The sequence below is a fragment of the Salmo salar genome, chromosome ssa11 (assembly GCF_905237065.1).
Source record: "Salmo salar chromosome ssa11, Ssal_v3.1, whole genome shotgun sequence".
Classification (NCBI taxonomy): domain Eukaryota; kingdom Metazoa; phylum Chordata; class Actinopteri; order Salmoniformes; family Salmonidae; genus Salmo; species Salmo salar.
The window spans coordinates 37,141,091-37,156,348 of record NC_059452.1 but is presented as its reverse complement, the minus strand read 5'-3'; the positions used below and the strand labels follow the sequence as shown (position 1 = coordinate 37,156,348).

Below are 15,258 nucleotides of genomic sequence, written 5' to 3'. Positions count from 1 at the left end.
ATGTGATTGAGTAAGACATTGGCTCTTGCATTTAACCACGTGATTGGATTAGACAGGGCGCTAGTAGAGGTGGGGGTTGCTTTGAGAGTGAGAGGAAGAGAGGTTGCCGAGTTAGAGAGGCCGTGGCGCCCGGGTAATTCTTGAAAGCTGTTAAAAAAAATAATTGATTGACTTGTATATAACTACTGTAAATGCTATGTTGTTCGGTCCGTATTGACCCTTTACTGGGTCTGGATCCGGACCACCGTCTGCCAGTTGAGTTTGGCTGCCCCATACAGTCTTCAGCCAGTGATAAAACATTCTGCACTGTCTAGCATGTTTTGTTCTCTGTCGACTCTGCAGGGAAATTTGAAAGCCCATAAACACACTTATTTGTCAGCCGCTTGTAAAGTGTTTGAACACTTCACTCTTGCGATTTCCTTTTGAGTGTTCTGACAACAGCTATTAAACATTTTTCTAACTGTTAAGTGCTTTGTCAACAGGAAGGGTACACTGGGGACTTGAGACATCGGTGGCGTCCAATTCTAGTTCTGTGTGTAATGATAGGACAGGCTGGGATCCTCTCTAGTGATAGGAGGGAGTTGAGGGATGGAGGGAGGAGAGGAGATTAGGAGAGGGATGGGGAAGAGAGGAAGGGAAGTAGGGAGGGATGGAGGGAGGGAGGGAGGGAAGGGAGGGAGTAGAGACTGAAAGGCTAGCCACTCCCTTTGAAAACACATCTGGTGATCTAAAGAAACACTCCAACACTACTTCCTTTGTACAGTGTGATGTATGTCTCCACCACGTTTTATATGGTAAAGTTTCCCAAGTCGCTGATCTTGGGTCAGTTTAGGATGTAGGTAGAGTTATTAAAGTGACTATGCATAGATAATAACAGAGAGTAGCAGTAGCATAGAAGGGGGGGGCAATGCAAATAGTCTGGGTAGTCATTTGATTAGCTGTTCAGGAGTCTTATGGCTTGGGGGTAGAGGCTGTTTAGAAGCCTCTTGGACATAGACTTGGCGCTCCGGTACCGCTTGCCGTGCGGTAGCAGAGAGAGCAGTCTATGACTAGGGAGACTGGAGCCTTTGACAATTTTTAGGGCCTTCCTCTGACACCGCCTGGTATAGAGGTCCTGGATGGCAGGAAGCTTGGCCCCGGTGATGTACTGGGCCATATGCACTACCCTCTGTAGTGCCTTGCGGTTGGAGGCCGAGCAGTTGCCATACCAGACAGTGATGCAACCCATCAGGATGCTCTCAATGGTGCAGCTGTAAAACCTTTTGAGGATCTGAGGACCCATGCCAAATCTTTTCAGTCTCCTGAGCTGGAATAGCTTTTGTCATGCCGTCTTCACGACTGTCTTGGTGTGCTTGGACCATGATAGTTTGTTGGTGATGTGAATGCCAAGGAACTAGAATCTCTCAACCTGCTCCACTACAGGCTCGTCGATGAGAATGGGGGCGTGCTCTGTCCTCCTTTCCCTGTAGTCCACAATCATCTCCTTCATCTTGATCACGTTGAGGAAGAGGTTGTTGTCCTAGCACCACATGGTCAGGTCTCTGACCTCCCTATGGGCTGTCTCATCGTTTTTGGTGATCAGGCCTACCACTGTTGTCATCAGCAAACTTAATGATGGTGTTGGAGTCGCGCCTGGCCATGCAGTCATGAGTGAAAAGGGAGTACAGGAGGGGACTGAGCACGCACCCCTGAGGGGCCCCCGTGTTGAGGATCAGCGTGGTGGATGTGTTGTTACCTACCCTTACCACCTGGGGGCGGCCCATCAGGAAGTCAAGGATCCAGTTGCAGAGGGATGTGTTTAGTCCTAGGATCCTTAGCTTAGTTTTGAGCCTTGAGGTCACTATGGTGTTGAACGCTGAGCTGTAGTCAATGAATAGCATTCTCACGTAGGTTTTCCTTTTGTCCAGTTGGGAAAGGGCAGTGTGGAGTGCAATAGAGATTGCATCATCTGTGGATCTGTTGGTGTGGTATGCAAATTGTAGTGGGTCTAGGGTTTCTGGGATAATGGTGTTGATGTGAGCCATGACCAGCCTTTCAAAGCATTTCATGGCTACAGACATGAGTGCTACGGGTCGGTAGTCATTTAGGCAGGTTACCTTAGTGTTCTTGGGCACAGGGACTATGGTGGTCTCCTTGAAACATGTTGGTATTACAGACTCAGACAGGGAGAGGTTGAAAATGTCAGTGAAGACACTTGCCAGTTGGTCAACGCATGCTCGGAGTACACGTCCTGGTAATCCGCCTGGCTCTGCGGCCTTGTGAATGTTGACCTGTTTAAAGGTCTTACTCACATCGGCTGCGGAGAGCATGATCACACAGTCGTCCGGAACAGCTGATGCTCTCATGCATGTTTCAGTGTTACTTGCCTCGAAGCAAGCATTGAAGTTATTTAGCTCATCTGGTAGGCTCATGTCACTGGGCAGCTCTCAGCTGTGCTTCCCTTTGTAGTCTGTAATAGTTTGCAAGCCCTGCCACTTCTGACGAGCGTCGGAGCCGGTGTAGTATGATTCGATCTTAGCCCTGTGTTGCCGCTTTCCCGGTTGGATGGTTCGTCGGAGGGCATAGAGGGATTTCTTATAAGCTTCCGGGTTAGAGTCCCGCTGCTTGAAAGCGGTAGTTCTACCCTGGTTAAGCTTAAGATTGGGAGAGGAGAAGCTGATCCTCGGTCTGTACCTAAGGGACACTTGTGAAATACAATGTGTTGAAAAGGAAAAGAGAATATATGTTTTTGTAGAGCTAGTAAACAACACAGTGATGACTATGGAACAGTGATGCTAATATTCTAATGATGACCATGGAACAGTGATGCTAATATTCTAATGATGACCATGGAACAGTGATGCTAATATTCTAATGATGACCATGGAACAGTGATGCTAATATTCTAATGATGACCATGGAACAGTGACGCTAATATTCTAATGATGACCATGGAACAGTGATGCTAATGTTCTAATGATGACCATGGAACAGTGATGCTATTATTCTGATGATGACCATGGAACAGTGATGCTAATATTCTAATGATGACCATGGAACAGTGATGCTAATATTCTAATGATGACCATGGAACAGTGATGCTAATATTCTGATGATGACCATGGAACAGTGATGCTATTATTCTAATGATGACCATGGAACAGTGATGCTAATATTCTAATGATGACCATGAGGCAGTGATGCTAATATTCTAGTGATGACCATGAGGCAGTGATGCTAATATTCTAATGCATTTTAATTTAAGTTGATTTGACGATGTGGTTAAACACATTTTGAAAGATCAGAAGTAGTTTTTTTCTATATAGTTAATATTATGTTCCTGGTCAGTTTTATAGTAAAGTGTTTCAATTATTTTCAATTCCATCTAAATCTGTAAGTTCATAGACATGCAGTAAAACAAACGTGTTTAGAAAGAGTCCATTCACTGTGCAAGGTTTTTTTTATTTCTCTGGAGCTCTCTCTGGTCGTCGAGTCCTTCCAAAAGACTGATTAAAACAACATGCATTTGGAAAAACCTGGCTCAAACATTCAATTCTTATGGAGTGTCTTACAGTACACCCCAACAGTCTCTCTGTCTCGCTCTCTCTCTCTTTATTCTCTATCTCTTTATTCTCTCTCTTTATTTTATCACTCTCTCTCTCCACCCTCGCTCTCTTTCTAATGCATTACCCAACAACCTTAAGTCAAGCACCGCATGTCCACAGGGGATAACCGTGGACATGCGGTGAGGTAGTCTGTTTGCTGGACTTCACAACCTCCACAGTCTCCACATCAAGGGACACTCTCTTAGTTGGAACCGACTGGGTCTCTGATGCTGTGCTGTTTCCTGTGGTTCAGGCACTGCGAGAAGTAAAACCGCCCTGACCGGGGTCAGCTATTTCCAAAGCAGCCAATTTCGGCATCAAAAGTCATTTTCAGAGAAGTGAAGAGAAGTGTGTGTTCACCTTGCCTGCCTGCTACATTTTAATTGTTTGTTTGCTCCTCTTTAAATTAAAAATATATATATTTTAGGGTAGAGACATGGTTTGAATTATGGGTGTGAATAAAGGTAGAGATTTAAGGGGAACAGTCAGAGTGGGAATTGAACCCGGCAACCTGCGTTTACAGTTTGAGCGCACAATGCTATAAAGGTCTAGGCATGTTGGTGGAGACTGTGGTATGCTTACGTTCAATGGAAGTGATAGGGGCAAGTGATAGGGAACCATCTAACATCAAGTTGTCCTGAACTTCCTCTTAAATTAATTCTACGTCCTGCTTGTTCCAGCAATGAAAGACTCTACCAAGAGGTCCATCAACAGCGACTGGAAGATCGAGCTTCCTGGAGAGTTCCAGCTTGCCGGCACTACAGTGCGCTACGTCCGGAGAGGACTCTGGGAGAAAATGTCCGCCAAGGGACCCACCAAGACCCCGCTGTACCTCATGGTAAACCTATCATGTAGAGAGAGATGGTGTGTGTGTGTGTTGGGGGATGAGTGTGTGTGTGTGTGTGTGTGTCTATCATGCAAATGCATGTTGAGCTGATGCATTTACCCTCCTCAGTCTACTCCACATGACAGAGATCAGAGAGAGAGGAAGAGATAAAGAGCATGGAAATTGGGCTTCAAAGGGAGGAAGTTGGTGTTAGTTTAAATGTAATCTTTATTTAACTAGGCAAGTCAGTTAAGAACAAATTCTTATTTACAATGACAGCCTACCAGGGAACAATGGGTTAACTGCCTTGTTCAGGGGCAGAATGACAGATTTTTACCTTGTCAGTTTGGGGATTTGATCCAGCAACCTTTTGGGTTATTGGTCCAACACTCTAACTGCTAGGCTACCTGCCGCCCCAAATGGCCCTCTGGAGGCATCATGTGAAACAGATGTAATATCTTAATTTGAGCCAGTTTGCTACAGTAGGGAAATAATCATGCAGCAACAGGAAATGTCAGTTATTATGTGGATTATATAAAATGATTTGTAGTGATTGATACATTTTTGATAAGGGAAAATCAAGTCTGAAATATCAAAGTGGGAATGTTTAAACTTCAGATGCCCTTTTAAACCTTAAATGCACTACAAGTTTTACATTTCCTGATCAAATTAAGATCATACCACAGGAGGTTGGTGGCACCTTAATTGGGGAGGACGGGCTCGTGGAAATGGCTGGAGCTGTCACGCCCTGACCATAGAGAACCTTTGGTTCTCTATGGTGTTGTAGGTCAGGGCGTGACTAGGGGGTGTTCTAGTCTTTTCATTTCTATGTTGGTGCTCTTAGTATGGTTCCCAATTAGAGGCAACTGATGTTCGTTGTCTCTAATTGGGGATCATACTTAAGGGTTCCCTGTTCCCACCTACTTTGTGGGATATTGTTTGTGTATGTGCAGGTAGCACTACGTTACTTTACGTTTCGTTGCTTGTTTATTGTTTTTGTTGGAAAGTTTCACTTAAATAAAGATGTGGAACTCAACACACGCTGCGCCTTGGTCCGTCCATTCAACCGACCGTGACAGGAGCAGAATAGGTTGAATGGTATCGAATACACCAAACACATGTTTTGATGGCATTCCATTCGCGCCGTTCCAGCCATTATTATGAGCCGACCTCCCTCAGCAGCCTCCACTGGATCATACATCTTTACATCACTGGCAGGGATTATATTCTCTCTCCTCCATCTCTCTGTTTCTTTCTCTCTCTCTCTCTCTCTCTCTCTCTCTCTCTCTCAGTCTCTCTCTCTCTGTCTCTCTCTCGATTCAATTCTAAGGGCTTTACTGGCATGGGAAACATGTGTTTACATTGCCAAAGCAAGTGAAATAGATAATAAACAAAAGTGAAATAATCAATCGAAAATTAACGATAACCTTTACACTCACAAGTTTTAAAGGAATAGACACATTTCAAATGTCATATTATGGCTATGTACACTGTTATAATGATGTACAAATAGATAAAGTACAAAAAGGAAAATAAATAAATATAAATGGATTGTATTTACAATGGTGTCTGTTCTTCACTGGTTGCCCTTTTCTTGTGGCAACAGGTCACAAATCTTGCTGCTGCGATGGCATACTGTGGTATTTCACCCAATAGATATGGGAGTTTATCAAATTTGATTTGTTTTGGAATTCTTTGTGGGTCTCTGTCATCTGAGGGAAATATGTGTCTCTAATATGGTCATACATTTGGCAGGAGGTTAGGAAGTGCAGCTCAGTTTCCACCTCATTTTTGTGGGCAGTGTGCACATAGCCTGTCTTCTCTTGAGAGCCAGGTCTGCCTATGGCGGCCTCTGCTAGGCCATGCTCACTGAGTCTGTACATAGTCAAAGCTTTCCTTCATTTTCAGTCGGTCACGGTGGTCATGTATTCTACCACTGTGTATTCTCTGTTGAGGGCCAAAATAGCATTCCAGTTTTTTGTTAATTATTTCCAATGTGTCAAGTAATTATCTCTTGGTTTTATCATGATTTGGTTGGTTCTAATTGTGTTTCTGTTGCTGTCCTGGGGCTCTGTGAGGTCTGTTTGTAAATAGAGACCAAAGACCAGCTTGCTTTGGGGACTTTTCTCTAGGCTAATCTCTCTGTAGGTAATGGCTTTGTTTTGGAAGGTCTGGGAATCACTTCCTTGTAAGTGGTTGTAGAATTTAACGTCTCTTTTCTGGATTTTGATAATTAGCGGGTATCGGCCTACTTTTTCTCTATTTGCATTATTTGGTGTTTTACGTACACAGAGGATGTTTTTGCAGATTTCTGCATGCAGTCTCAATTTGGTGTTTGTCCCATTTTGTGAATTCTTGGTTGATGAGCGGACCCCAGACCTCACAACCATAAAGGGCAATGGGTTCTATAACTGATTCAAGTATTTTTTGCCAGATCCTAATTGGTATGTGAAATGTTATGTTCCTTTTGATGGCATAGAATGCCCTTCTTGCCTTGTCTCAGATCGTTCACAGCTTTGTGGAAGTTACCTGTGGTGCTGATGTTTAGGCCGAGGTAGGTATAGTTTTTTGTGTGCTCCAGGGCAACAGTGTCTAGATGGAATTTGTATTTGTGGTCCTGGCAACTGGACCTTTTTTGGAACGCCGTTATTGTTGTCTTACTGAGATTTACTGTCAGTGCCCAGGTCTGACAGAAACTGTGCAGAAGATCTAGGTGCTGCTGTAGGCCCTCCTTGGTTGGGGACAGAAGCACCAGACCATCAGCCAACAGTAAACATTTGACTTCAGATTCAAGTAGGGTGAGGCCGGGTTGTGCAGACTGTTCTAGTGCCCTCGCCAATTCATTAATATATCTGTTGAAGAGGGTGGGGCTCAAGCTACATCCCTGTCTCGCCCCACGGCCCTGTGGGAAGAAATATTAGAGTTTTTTGCCAATTTTAACTGCACACTTTAGTTTGTGGACATGGATTTTATAATGTCTTATGTTTTTCCCCCAACACCGCTTTCCATCAGTTTGTAGCAGACTCATGCCAAATTGAGTCAAAAGCTTTTTTGAAATCAACAAAGCATGACAAGCCTTTGTTTTGGTTTGTTTTTTGTTTGTTTGTCAATTAGGGTGTGCAGGGTGAATACATGGTCTGTCATAGGGTAATTTGGTATAAAGCCAATTTGACATTTGCTCAGTACGTTGTTTTCACTGATGAAATGTACAAGTCTGCTGTTAATTATAATGCAGAGGATTTTCCCAAGGTTGCTGTTGACGCATATCCCACGGTAGTTATTCCAAATATTAGGGAAGATGCCAGAGCTGAGGATGATGTTAAAGAGTTTAAGTATAGCCAATTGAAATTTGTGTTCTGTATATTGTCTGTATATTGTCCTGTAGTTCATTCAATGTAATTGGAGAATCCAGTGGGTTCTGGTAGTCTTTAATAGCTGATTCTAATATTTGTAATTGATCATGTATATGTTTTTGCTGTTTGTTCTTTGTTATGGAGCCAAAAAGATTAGAGAAGTGGTACATCTCCATTTTGGATAGATAACTCTTTGTGTTGTTTGTTTAGTGTGTTCCAATTTTCCCAGAAGTGGTTAGAGTCTATGGATTCTTCAATTACATTGAGCTGATTTCTGATGTGCTGTTCCTTCTTTCCCCGTAGTGTATTTCTGTATTGTTTTAGTGATTCACCATAGTGAAGGCATAGACTCTATGTTTTTGGTTAGATAGGTTTCTCAATTTCTTTCTTAGGGTTTTGCATTCTTCATCAAACCATTTGTTATTGTTGTTAATTTTCCTAGGTTGTCTGCTTGAAATTTTGAGATTTGATAGGCAAGCTGAAAGGTCAAATATACTGTTTAGGCTTTCTACTGCCAAGTTTACACCTTCACTATTACAGTGAAATGTTTTGTCCAGGAAGTTGTCTAAAAGGGATTGAATTTGTTGTTGCCTAATTGTTTTTTGGTAGGTTTCAACACTACTTTCCTTCAATCTTCCTTTGGCTTTGATGCCTCATGATTGAGTATTGCTCTGTTCAAGTAGACTGTGATTTTGCTGTGATGTGATAGGGATGTTAGTGGGCTGACTGTGAATGCTCTGAGAGACTCTGGGTTGAGGTCAGTGATAAAGTAGTCTACAGTACTACTGCCAAGGGATGAGCTGTAGGTGTACCTACCATAGGAGTTTTCTCGGTGCAGGTCCTTTGGGAGGGGGTCTTGCAGGTCTGGGATGGTGTCTTGATGGTCTGGGCGGGGTGTCCGTTGCTCTGTTGCTCCTGTTGCTCCTGTTTGAGGTTCTGGGGCTGTGGTTGAGGGTGACATCCTTCAGGGTCCTGGCAAAAGTTGGGATTGCTGCCTTGTAGAGGTGGACCTCTCTCTCTTTCCTTTACAAAGTATTTCAGGATGAGTGGGGGCTTGGGGGAGGCTGTATGTTCTGCTAGAGAGGGAGGGTTAAATGTACATCTGTAATGTGGATCTGGATTGTGCATTGTACTCTTATTGTGGTTGTGCTAAGGTTTGGTGCTATGGGTTTAGGAGGGGGGCTCACGGGGGGGGTAATAAGGTGTTTTTAAGTTCATGAGGATGGCTCATTAAAGAAACTAAGTCTCTTTCCTTCCTCTCTCTCAATTCAGTTCAAGGGGTTTTATTGGCATGGGAAACATGTTTACATTGGCAAAGCAAGTGAAAAAAATGTACAGTAAACATTACACTCACAAAAGTAATAAAGACATTTCAAATGTCATATGATGTCTATATATTGTCTCTCTCCTCACTCACTCACTCACTCACTCACTCACTCACTCACTCACTCACTCACTCACTCACTCACTCACTCACTCACTCACTCACTCACTCACTCACTCACTCACTCACTCACTCACTCACTCACTCACTCACTCACTCACTCACTCACTCACTCACTCATGCTCAGAGACACAGAGTGAGTGAGTGAGTGAGTGAGTGAGTGAGTGAGTGAGTGAGTGAGTGAGTGAGTACTCACTCACTGACTCACTCTGTGTCTCTGAGCATGACTCAGTCTCTCAACCCATCTCTATGTTATACACTATCAGGACATTGTGTCTGAACAATACAAGCCAGTGTTTCTAAACATAACTCCCTCTCCCCTAGGTGCTGTTGTTTCATGACCAGACCTACGGGATACACTATGAGTACACAGTGTCTCTGAACGTAACTGAACGTGATGATGTCAGTGAGGAGCAGAGAGCACCAGAGCACCTCTACCTTTGGACACACAGCTCCTGGCAAGACTGCAACGTACAGTGTGGAGGAGGTATGACTCACACACACTGACACACATCACAAGGAGAGTCTTTGCAGGGTTTCTGATAGCTGTTGACCTTGGGTTCATGCATAGTGACTTTCAGCCTCCCCCCTCCAGTCCCCCCCAACCCCCTCCAGTACACCCCTCCCCCTCCAGTCCCCCCCAACCCCCTCCAGTACACCCCTCCCCCTTCAGTTCCCCCCTCCCCCTTCAGTCCCCCCAAGTCCCCCCCACCCCTTCAGTTCCCCCCTTCCCCTTCAGTCCCCCCAAGGTAGTGGGATGGGGCTTGGAGACGTGTTAGAGGCTATGTCAGAGGGTTAGTTGGACAGGCCTTTGGAGCTTGGGGGAGACAAATAGGCCCAGTGTTGGTCAACTTCTAACCTCTGAACTAGAGCACACCAGACAGGTAGAGCTGGCTCCCACTGTGGGACTCTCAACTGGGTTCCCACGAACATACACGCAAACAAAGGCACTCAAACACGTGCATGTACACGTGCACTCTCATGCAGGCACACACACAGTGGACAGCACACTGCACACATACAGTACGTATCTCTAGTTTTGCCTATTCAATTCTCAGTTCATTGCTGAGACTGCAAATATCTAGAGCTGATTCTGGTGATATTAAAAAAAACTTTGAGGAAAAAGCATTATTTTTATTAACTCAGAGCAACAGTATTTTACCATCATCTAGCAGTAGATGTGAAGTGGATGGATAGGTGGCTAGTTAATGTTGTTTTAACCCTTAAGAGTAGATTACCCTTCACTATAAATTCAACTGATGTTGCATCTCAACCAGTGGAAAAAAAGACTGCAAAAATAAGTTACAATTATCAGTAGGTTGTACTTCAATTTGCTTTTGCACTCATCTCAACACTATTACATCAATTACATTATTTTTTAAAGGTTGATTACTTTGTAAAACTATTTAGTTATGAACTATAGTAAATCCATCCAATTATGAAGTGAAGCAACTCTCGAAGCAAGTCTGGTCATAATTAGAGTGAAAACAGCACCATGACACCAGCGGTTTTATCGCTAGCCAGTGACCGATTAGCTATAATGCGTTGTTCAATCTGAATCATTGGTAACATATGTCATTTAGCTGTGATAGGAGTTTCAACCTTGGCTGATGAGAGGGTGTGTGCTGGTTTTGGTTAACCACTTTCGTTTGTTTGTATGTTCACTCATTTGGAGTGCTTTAACAATGTCAAGGGTGAAGCTTATTGTAGCCAGCTAGTGGTTAGCTTATTGTATCCAGCTAGTGGTTAGCTTATTGTATCCAGCTAGTGGTTAGCTTATTGTATCCAGCTAGCGGTTAGCTTATTGTATCCAGCTAGTGGTTAGCTTATTGTAGCCAGCTGGCGGTTAGTTTGTTGTAGCCAGCTAACAGTTAGGTTGTTGTAGCCAGCTAGCGGTTAGTTGGTTGTAGAGAGCTTGCTGTTAGTTTATTGTAGCCAGCTAGTGGTGAGTTTGTTGTAGCCAGCTAGTGGTGAGTTTGATGCAGCCAGCTAGCGGTTAATTTGTTGTAGGCAGCTAGCTGTCTGATGACTTAAAGCGTTTACCAAATTTGATCAATGTTATTTCCTGAAAGTCGGCATATATCAGGGGTCGGCAACAGGCCTGCAAGTGTTTTTTCCCAAGTATTCCCACAAATAAAAGACATACAGTATGTGATGGTGTCTCAATGTAATCAAGGTATGAAATTAATATTATTTTTAAATACAACCTCTTTTTGAGCTTAGTTGTGGTCAGTTTGCAGTGTACAAATGACTAGAATTATGTTACGCCCCCCCGACAAACCGCTTAGACAAAAATCATCCCGTGGCTGAATCTAGTTGCCTACATTTCATTTACATTTCAGCCATTTAGCAGACACTCTTATCCAGAGCAACTTACAGTAGTGAGTGCATTTTTGTAATGGTCCCACATGGGAATCAAACCCCCAACACTGCCATTGCAAACGCCATGCACTACCAACTGAGCCACCTGGGACCCTATACCCCTGCAAACGCCATGCACTACCAACTGAGCCACTGGGGACCCTATACCCCTGCAAACGCCATGCACCACCAACTGAGCCACTGGGGACCCTTTACCCCTGCAAGCGCCATGCACTACCAACTGAGCCACTGGGACCCTATACCCCTGCAAACACCATGCACTACCAACTGAGCCACCTGGGACCCTATACCCCTGCAAACACCATGCACTACCAACTGAGCCACCTGGGACCCTATACCCCTGCAAACACCATGCACTACCAACTGAGCCACCTGGGACGCTATACCCCTGCAAACGCCATGCACCACCAACTGAGCAACCTGGGACCCTATACCCCTGCAAACGCCATGCACTACCAACTGAGCCACTGGGGACCATATACACCTGCGAACACCATGCACTACCAACTGAGCCACCTGGGACCCTAAACCCCTGCAAATGCCATGCACTACCAACTGAGCCACTGGGACCCTATACCCCTGCAAACGCCATGCACCACCAACTGAGCCACCTGGGACCCTATACCCCTGCAAACGTCACGCACTACCAACTGAGCCACCTGGGAGCCTATACCCCTGCAAAAACCACGCACTACCAACTGAGCCACCTGGGACCCTATACCCCTGCAAACACCATGCACTACCAACTGAGCCACCTGGGACCCTATACCCCTGCAAACACCATGCACCACCAACTGAGCCACCTGGGACGCTATACCCCTGCAAACGCCATGCACCACCAACTGAGCAACCTGGGACCCTATACCCCTGCAAACGCCATGCACTACCAACTGAGCCACTGGGGACCATATACACCTGCGAACACCATGCACTACCAACTGAGCCACCTGGGACCCTATACACCTGCGAACACCATGCACTACCAACTGAGCCACCTGGGACCCTAAACCCCTGCAAATGCCATGCACTACCAACTGCGCCACTGGGACCCTATACCCCTGCAAACGCCATGCACTACCAACTGAGCCACTGGGGAACCTATACCCCTGCAAACGCCATGCACTACCAACTGAGCCACTGGGGAACCTATACCCCTGCAAACACCATGCACTACCAACTGAGCCACTGGGACCCTATACCCCTGCAAACACCATGCACTACCAACTGAGCCACTGGGACCCTATACCCCTGCAAACGCCATGCACCACCAACTGAGCCACCTGGGACCCTATACCCCTGCAAACGTCATGCACTACCAACTGAGCCACCTGGGAGCCTATACCCCTGCAAACACCACGCACTACCAACTGAGCCACCTGGGACCCTATACCCCTGCAAACACCATGCACTACCAACTGAGCCACCTGGGACCCTATACCCCTGCAAACACCATGCACCACCAACTGAGCCACCTGGGACGCTATACCCCTGCAAACGCCATGCACCACCAACTGAGCAACCTGGGACCCTATACCCCTGCAAACGCCATGCACTACCAACTGAGCCACTGGGGACTATATACACCTGCGAACACCATGCACTACCAACTGAGCCACCTGGGACGCTATACCCCTGCAAACGCCATGCACCACCAACTGAGCAACCTGGGACCCTATACCCCTGCAAACGCCATGGACTACCAACTGAGCCACTGGGGACCATATACACCTGCGAACACCATGCACTACCAACTGAGCCACCTGGGACCCTATACACCTGCGAACACCATGCACTACCAACTGAGCCACCTGGGACCCTAAACCCCTGCAAATGCCATGCACTACCAACTGAGCCACTGGGACCCTATACCCCTGCAAACGCCATGCACTACCAACTGAGCCACTGGGGAACCTATACCCCTGCAAACGCCATGCACTACCAACTGAGCCACTGGGGAACCTATACCCCTGCAAACACCATGCACTACCAACTGAGCCACTGGGACCCTATACCCCTGCAAACACCATGCACTACCAACTGAGCCACTGGGACCCTATACCCCTGCAAACGCCATGCACCACCAAATGAGCCACCTGGGACCCTATACCCCTGCAAACGTCATGCACTACCAACTGAGCCAGCTGGGAGCCTATACCCCTGCAAACACCACGCACTACCAACTGAGCCACCTGGGACCCTATACCCCTGCAAACACCATGCACTACCAACTGAGCCACCTGGGACCCTATACCCCTGCAAACACCATGCACCACCAACTGAGCCACCTGGGACGCTATACCCCTGCAAACGCCATGCACCACCAACTGAGCAACCTGGGACCCTATACCCCTGCAAACGCCATGCACTACCAACTGAGCCACTGGGGACCATATACACCTGCGAACACCATGCACTACCAACTGAGCCACCTGGGACGCTATACCCCTGCAAACGCCATGCACCACCAACTGAGCAACCTGGGACCCTATACCCCTGCAAACGCCATGGACTACCAACTGAGCCACTGGGGACCATATACACCTGCGAACACCATGCACTACCAACTGAGCCACCTGGGACCCTATACACCTGCGAACACCATGCACTACCAACTGAGCCACCTGGGACCCTAAACCCCTGCAAATGCCATGCACTACCAACTGAGCCACTGGGACCCTATACCCCTGCAAACGCCATGCACTACCAACTGAGCCACTGGGGAACCTATACCCCTGCAAACGCCATGCACTACCAACTGAGCCACTGGGGAACCTATACCCCTGCAAACACCATGCACTACCAACTGAGCCACTGGGACCCTATACCCCTGCAAACACCATGCACTACCAACTGAGCCACTGGGACCCTATACCCCTGCAAACGCCATGCACCACCAACTGAGCCACCTGGGACCCTATACCCCTGCAAACGTCATGCACTACCAACTGAGCCAGCTGGGAGCCTATACCCCTGCAAACACCACGCACTACCAACTGAGCCACCTGGGACCCTATACCCCTGCAAACACCATGCACTACCAACTGAGCCACCTGGGACCCTATACCCCTGCAAACACCATGCACCACCAACTGAGCCACCTGGGACGCTATACCCCTGCAAACGCCATGCACCACCAACTGAGCAACCTGGGACCCTATACCCCTGCAAACGCCATGCACTACCAACTGAGCCACTGGGGACCATATACACCTGCGAACACCATGCACTACCAACTGAGCCACCTGGGACCCTATACACCTGCGAACACCATGCACTACCAACTGAGCCACCTGGGACCCTAAACCCCTGCAAATGCCATGCACTACCAACTGAGCCACTGGGACCCTATACCCCTGCAAACGCCATGCACTACCAACTGAGCCACTGGGGAACCTATACCCCTGCAAACGCCATGCACTACCAACTGAGCCACTGGGGAACCTATACCCCTGCAAACACCATGCACTACCAACTGAGCCACTGGGACCCAATACCCCTGCAAGCGCCATGCACTACCAACTGAGCCACTGGGGGCACTGTACCCCTGGCAAATATTATGTGCGTAAACCTATTTAGCATAGAGTTCTACTTGACATTTTGTTACCCACTTTTGGAGAGATTCGAATATGAGGAAAACCTGAAGTCCTCACAGGAGAGTCCACGTCTCAC

At 46.7% G+C, this 15,258-nt stretch overlaps 1 protein-coding gene across 1 annotated transcript in view; it reads left to right on the top strand.

Annotated features, from left to right (window-relative positions):
- The window catches only part of LOC106591416 (A disintegrin and metalloproteinase with thrombospondin motifs 17), a 200,131-nt gene that overhangs the window by 156,344 nt on the left and 28,529 nt on the right, over positions 1-15,258 (top strand). The window contains exons 18-19 of the mRNA XM_045689469.1: positions 4,265-4,422; positions 9,532-9,694. Of these exons, the coding sequence (XP_045545425.1) occupies positions 4,265-4,422; positions 9,532-9,694 (321 nt within the window). The remainder of the gene's footprint in view (positions 1-4,264; positions 4,423-9,531; positions 9,695-15,258) is intronic.